Raw genomic sequence first — 7522 nt, forward strand, 5'->3', positions numbered from 1 at the left:
CAGTGATTTTCCGCTTTTTTCAGGAGTTTTCACATAAAAATTCTGGTGTCTCTTATGAATGTTACACCCTCTTTTTTATTTGATTATGTACTGAATCTTCATACAAAACTAAAACGGTAAACTTTATATTTCTCCATCATCGTGAATATTATAAGATGCAACACTTTAATAATGTTTCAATATCAATGGCTCAAATATTTTATTTTATTTATTTTTTTCCAAATTCTTAATGAAAATAACAACGATCTATCAAAAACTATGCCCATTAAAAAAAAAAAGTTATCTTTTTTGGCATTTTGACATATTCAAATAATGCAACAAAATCTTTTTTCCATATCAAACTCATAAGGTGGTAATCGATACTCTATAAGTACACCTCATATAATAAAAGGCATAACCAAAACGCAATCAAATCTCTCTCACACAAAACATTCTCTATTCCATGGCCTCCAACTTGACGAGCTCCCCCCGGTCGCTGTCAACTGATAATTGGAAGGACCCATTTAGGCGGCCATCGGAACGCTGGACTAGGCTTAATTGTCAGCCGGCAGAACAAGAGTCAAGCATTCAGCCTGAGAGAGGAGATGTCCCGGTGTATCTAACGTGGGAGGATCTCTGGGTGACTGCATCGGACGGCAAAGGTTCGTCCACCACAATCCTCTCTGGGCTCACCGGGTTTGCCCAGCCTGCCCAAGTTCTAGCCGTCATGGGCCCATCCGGTTGCGGAAAAACCACTCTCCTGGATGTCCTTGCCGGTACTAAGTCAAGTTTTTTTTAAGGATTATTTTTTTTTTTCCGAGTCTGCATGATGAGAATTTTAGTAGAAGAAGATGAAAAAAATCAGAACCAGTAACTTTTGATTAATAATAAATTAACAATCTAATGATTTGTTTTGGACTTACTGCTTCTTAAAGCAGCTTTTTATTACAAAAAATAATTTTTTCTACTAAAAAACTACTTTAAGAAGTAGTAAGAAAATCGTCCCAAACAAAGTCTAAGATTTTGTTTGGGATGACTTTTTTATTGCTTTTTAAAACAGAGTTTAAGTAACAAAATTTTAGTTTTTTAATAAAAATTTACTTTAAGAAACAATAAGAAAGCTGCTCCAAACGAAGCCTAAGAAAACTTCAAATCTTTTGCTTAATTTTCTTCAATTCAAGCAATAAAAAAAAGTCTTATTCAGTAAAAAAATATTAGTAGCATATATTTAAGATACAAAATATTTTTTAATATTAAAATATATACAAATACATTAAAAAAAATGTTATGGTTATTTCTGTGAACGCTGATCTGATCAATTTTTTTCATTTATTTATATTTATTGAGACTAAAAATCTTCGAATTAAACTTTTAAAGAGAATTTCAAACAAATTGCTATGTTTATTTAGTGCTTGCTCTGAATTGCACTAAGGATTGTCTGTGCTCTCTTCATATAAATTTTAAATAATTATTTCCTCCGCTATCTACGCCAATGTTGCAATATTATCTCATAACTAAAATAGCCTAACTATAAGACAAATCTTTACATCTATTAACTATAAGACAAATTTTTACATCTATTAATTCTTACCAATTCACCAATGCGTTGGTCTTCATGCGATTTCAGAATGAGAGCAATTTCCTGTCATATAAATATGATAATATATTATTTTATTTTATTTCTTATCCATATTTATTTAAAAAAGTTAGTTCATAAAATTATAATTAGAATAGTAATTTGAAATATATGTTCTCTTTATATGCAAATTAATAAAATTATTATATTTTATAATTTATAAGAAGATAAATATTCCGTGCATTCAATAAATTAAATGAGTTTGAAAGAAAGCTGAGGAGATTGATAGTTTAGAATTTAGACTATAGTGTTCATTTATGAGTCGTACTAGAACAGTATAAATGTGGTTATAGATAAGATTTTGAAGGGTAATATTGTAGAAGTTAATAGAATTAGAGATAGAATTATAACTGTAAAGATTATTGTTGATGCTAAGATTAGTAATTTTATAAGTGCTAATGCTTTTCAAATGTGTATGAATATATGTTCAAAACTAAAGTTTTTTGAATGACTTAAAAGATTTAATATGAAAGATATCTCTTGACCATGTGTTGTAGTCAAAGAACTGTGAGTATAACAACCCTTTGGCTGACTACTTCCCACCGCCTGTGATCATGTGTTGCAGGCAGAGAATTGTGTAGATCCCAAAAAGGATGCCTCGCCAGTGGAAGCAGGTTGACACCAGTAGGTTGACACCCTGTGAGAAATAGAATACATATAAACCCATATAGATAAAAATTGTACACATGAAAACTATAGAATTTTTAAAACTCATACAAACTTTTTTTATTCTTTGATCAACCCACTGGTGATCATCTTGGCATTGATGTGTGCAGTTCTAACGCAGTAGGCTCTCTTTTAAGTACTTCTTTCTATAAAAAATCTTGTTAAAATAATGAACATAAAATAATTTCATTAGATTATAACAGCCAAATTCTTATCTATCAAGATATTGTTCGCTTTTCCCTAAGAGCCTCACGATTTTGTCATGTCATTGTAAAAATTCCCAGTAGGTCACCCATCCCAGAATTGCTTTAGGATGATTAAATATGGAATTTCTTAATGAAGTTTCAATAATTACTCCAAAAGGTACATCGATGTTTAAGCGTTTAGCCTCTTTTCACTTAAGGGATTTTACAATTTCCTCCACTTAAGTAATTGACATCCTCCTTAGCATTTTTATCCCAGAATCATCCACCAGACTCATAAGATTCTATAGGTGGCCCCTAAAAGTTCATGTTGTGGCTCCCTTCATGTAACACTTTGTCCCATACAGGGTTCAATAGGTGGCTCACATGGCGTAGCATTTTGTCATGTATGACACTTAGTTCCCATCTTCCGATTTGTGTATTACTTTGATATCATTTATAACAGCACAAACTCTTAACTATCGAGAAATTGTCTCACTTTGGCCTAAGCGGCACACGGTTTTATCATGTCGGTGTAACTTCTCAGTAAGTCACCCATTCTAAATTACTCTCATATGAGCACACTTAACTGTGGAGTTTCTTAATGAAATTTCAGCAACTAAATTAAAAGGCACCTCAATGTTTAAGAGTTAGCTTCTTTTTACTTAAGGGATTTCACAAAGATGATGATTAACTTGTTTGTGTAACAAGAGTTGTGATTTTGCTAGTCGTTGTGTATGCTGGATGTGAGGCACTAAACCACTAGTATGGAGAGAACTCTCCAAGCCCTCACAATTGGATGTTTTATTATGCTTATTATTCTCCCTCTTCTTAATGTATTCTACTCGGGTTGGCCCAAGCTATGGTCAATTCACCTCATACACCCTCTCCAAGTCACAAGTGGCGCTTGTCTGACTATATAATATCAAAATAAACATATCTCTCAAATGATTGAAACCTCTCTTTTGAAAATTATTTTTTATTTCAAACAACCACCTAAAGTATTTCTGTTTAATATATTCAAAATTTAAGATATTAGTAATATTATATAAAAATAATTAGACTTACGAAAATTACTATTGTTTACCTCAAACTCTAAATCAAATATCTCGAACATCATGTGGAGTAAATATATAAAGCATCGTACCTGCACCTAATTATATCCCTAATCTTCTGAGTAGGCAATCTGACGGGATTAAATCTATAATGAGACATTAAATTTCATATAATGTTGCACATTTGTATAATTAATCAAATTAAAATTTATAAACATTAAGAACTTACATATAACCCTTAGAAAAAAAAGGCAAAGGTAGACCGACCTAAAAATATTTAATTAAAAGGTAGATCAGATTAAAATTTGATGTTGTTGTTGACTGAGTTATTTAAATTTATCGGCTAAGTTCCTTTTAATAATATACGACTTTTTTTTTTCTGTACAGGACGATTAACATCTCGCATGTCCAAATCAGGAATAGTTCTAGTGAATGGGCAAACGCAGACACTGGCATATGGAACGTCGGTATAAGCACTCGCCTCAGCTAAAGCTTTTCCAACTTCAAGTTGCCATTACATTTGTGCATGTAAAATTAATTTTGTCGGAAATACTAACATGCAGAAACGAGCAGAAATATTAAATATAATAGATATGCACCAGCTGTATCCAGTATATAATATTGCCTAATTTTCTAAGATTCTGCTACTCAAAATTTGATATTATGAGGTATCAATTTGAGTTAATAGGTTAAAATTATTATATCCAAATCTATTGTTTTAAGCCTAATTTGTTCATTATATAGGTCAAAATATTTGACCCGAATCAAATTTATGCGAACCCACTTGACTGAACTAAACCCATCTAACTCATTTATCATAAGGATTATGTAGTTTTTTTTAGTCAACACAGCCAATTAAATCCAATATGACATGTTGAACCCAATTTACGTATTTGACTCAAACACGTCCGACATGAACCCGAGTATTAATTTGGTTAATCTTGATTTGATTTTACATTACTCAGGTCAATTTTGCCCCGATCTGAATAATAATCGGGTTTATAATTTAGACTGAAAAATAATTCGATAGTATTCATTTCAAGTTGAACTTAAATTTTTTTGGAGTTGTGTCTGGATCAAATTGTTAGATTGGATATTTTATTATTGAACTTCAAACACGTTTTTATTCTAGAAAAATAAGGGTCAATTTTAATGTTTAGTTACACTTTAAACAATATTTCTTTAAAACTTAGATTTAATTCATGCACACTTAGCATTAATACCTTAATATCTTATATTTCTAAAACTCTCACAGGCATATGTCACCCATGAAGATGTTCTGACGACCACATTAACAGTCAAAGAGGCCATCTACTATTCTGCAGAGTTATTGCTCCCTGATTCGATGTCTAAGTCTCAAAAAAAGGAGAGAGCTGAGAAGGTAATCATAGAAATGGGATTGAAAGATGCCATGGACACTAGAATTGGAGGAAGGACCACTAAGGGCATTAGTAGTGGGCAGAAAAAGAGAGTTAGTATTTGCATAGAGACCCTAACTCGCCCAAAGCTCCTCTTCCTTGATGAGCCCACAAGTGGGCTTGATAGTGCCGCATCATATCATGTTATGAGCAGAATTGTAAACCAAGCTCGACAATATGATGGGACAGTCATTACCTCCATCCATCAACCAAGTTCTGAAATATTTGATCTCTTTGACAATCTTTGCCTTTTGTGCGCTGGCAAGACGATCTATTTTGGCCCTATATCATCAACTACAGAGGTACTTGTTTTATTTAAAGCAAACTATGCTAACATTTTATGTAGAAATCACCTTTTATGTTACGCATGAAAGTTACTATTTATTATGTTTTGCTAAAGTGTCAACTACTTTTGTTGCAGTTCTTTACAACCCATGGCTTTCCATGTCCACAAATGAGGAACCCTTCTGATCATTTTCTACGAACAATCAATAAAGATTTTGATATGGTCAAATTCCTAACTTCTCTATTTTTCTCTAAGGCCTTCTTCAACCGAACTCCAAACGCATGAATGGCGTCTCTCGCGAGCTCCAGCCGAACGGCAAAACTTCTACTATTTGGTTGCGGGTGAACAGTGCGACGTCAATATTGACGTGCACTATTCACCTACGCTATTTTTCTGTCTCTATCGGATTTGCTGAAGAAATGCGCAAAAAAGGCGCTGAAGGGCACAAAATGGAGTTCGATTGGAGATGAATCACGTCATTTTTTAATTCCACTGTATTTTAGAGTGAAGATTGGGATTTTCGGTTGGAGATGCCTTGCACTCGGTGATTCCTTAGATCCGTTTGTCAAATTAATATTTTTTTCATTTGCTTACTTCTTTCAGGTGATCGGACAAAGTGGGAGCTATGTTAGAACAAACAATACATCAGAAGCCATTGATATTCTAATAAATTCATACAAATCATCTAATATTTGCCAAGATATGTTGAGGAAAGTTGCTCAAATAAGCAGCATGGTAAGCTACAAACAGTTTAATGTGTTTGTTATGATTAAAAACAATAAAATAATATTAAGATTTATATTTGTAGGAAGGAGAATCGGTGAAGAAAGAAGAACAAGCTAGATTTATTACTCAATGCTCAGTGCTTACAAAGAGATCTTTCAAAAACATGTACAGAGATCCAGGCTACTATTGGCTTCGACTAGCATTTTATGCTGCTCTTGGTATTTGCTTGGGAACACTTTTCTATGATGTGGGATTTGACTATGAATCAATTCAGGTGATCCCAATGCCTTTGCTTTATCACTTAAGAATGTTATCATTCTAATACTAAAAGTGTATTAACATTTTAGGCAAGAGGCGCATTGTTGACCTTCATAGCTGTGTATTTCACTTTTCTGGCAATAGGTGGATTCCCTTCCTTTGTGGAAGATCTTAAGGTCAGTAAAACTTCCTTGTTTACTTTCACTCTTTCTTGTTTAACATCTTGAAACTCATTTAATAGACCTTAACCATTTTTGAATTTGTAGATCTTTTATAGAGAGCAGCTTAACGGGCATTACAGTGTTGTAGCATTCACAATTTCAAACTCACTCTCCTCGATGCCTTTTCTTCTTCTAATCACTCTCATCCCTGCCACCATTTCCTACTTCATGTCCGACCTCCAGCGAGACGCGGACCATTTCATTTTCTTTTACCTCATTATATACTCAAGCATGCTCCTCATCGAAAGCCTGATGATGATAGTCGCCGCCATCGTTCCTGACTTCCTCATGGGCATCATCACCGGCGCCGGCATCCAAGGGTGGATGATCCTAGCCTGCGGCTTCTTTAGATTGCCAAATGACTTGCCGAAGCCGATGTGGGTGTATCCAACTTATTACATTTCCATTCATAGATATGCAAACCAAGGACTCTTTAAAAATGAGTTCATTGGGCTAACGTTTCCAAGTAGTGATAGTCAAAATGGAGGGAATTCTACAATTGAAGGAATTGAGATAGTGAGAGATTATTGGCAGATGCAGGTGGGTTATTCAAAGTGGGTTGATCTTTGTATCTTGTTTGGGATGGCATTGCTTTACAGGTTCTTGTTCTGGGCTACAATTAGAATTGGGGAGGAATTGAAGGCCAGGGATCGGGTGGTTTTCAAGCAGAAGCAAGTTATGGAACTATCATTATCAAATTTAGCTGAGAATATTGATGGAGTTGGCTTCTTAGAAGAAAAGCATAGTGAGGATCGAGTATAAATACTTTGAATTCATTCTGTCATACTTTTTAAAAGCAATTTAAATATATGTATTGATATAAATTCAAAATGTTCAGATTGTGAACATTAAGGAATTAAATATACTGCAACCACACTTAATAAAATGTCATGCTTTTATCATTAAAATGTCAAAATTCAAACTTGAATTACTAGTGATGCGTGTTTTTGCTTTCCTTGTCTGGAAGAGTGGGATTGATTAGTTTTTGTTTGATTTAATGATTTTATTTCTTAATGATACTCTTAGGTCTCGTTTGAGGTCATTTTCTTACTGTTTTTAGCTCAAAAACTGCATAATAAAACAGTAAGAAAGCTA

The 7522-nt window shown here is 33.5% G+C and overlaps 1 protein-coding gene across 1 annotated transcript; it reads left to right on the forward strand.

Annotated features, from left to right (window-relative positions):
• The first annotated feature begins 442 nt into the window (after positions 1-442).
• Positions 443-7189, forward strand: LOC110114863 (ABC transporter G family member 11-like). Its single transcript, XM_020847886.1, has 8 exons — positions 443-755; positions 3906-3985; positions 4774-5238; positions 5358-5444; positions 5826-5978; positions 6031-6222; positions 6296-6382; positions 6473-7189. Exons 1-8 carry the CDS (start codon positions 443-445, stop codon positions 7187-7189), a joined length of 2094 nt encoding a protein of 697 aa, XP_020703545.1.
• The last annotated feature ends 333 nt before the right edge of the window (positions 7190-7522 follow it).

Source organism: Dendrobium catenatum, unplaced genomic scaffold (genome assembly GCF_001605985.2).
Source record: "Dendrobium catenatum unplaced genomic scaffold, ASM160598v2 fragScaff_scaffold_262, whole genome shotgun sequence".
In the NCBI taxonomy this organism is placed as follows: domain Eukaryota; kingdom Viridiplantae; phylum Streptophyta; class Magnoliopsida; order Asparagales; family Orchidaceae; genus Dendrobium; species Dendrobium catenatum.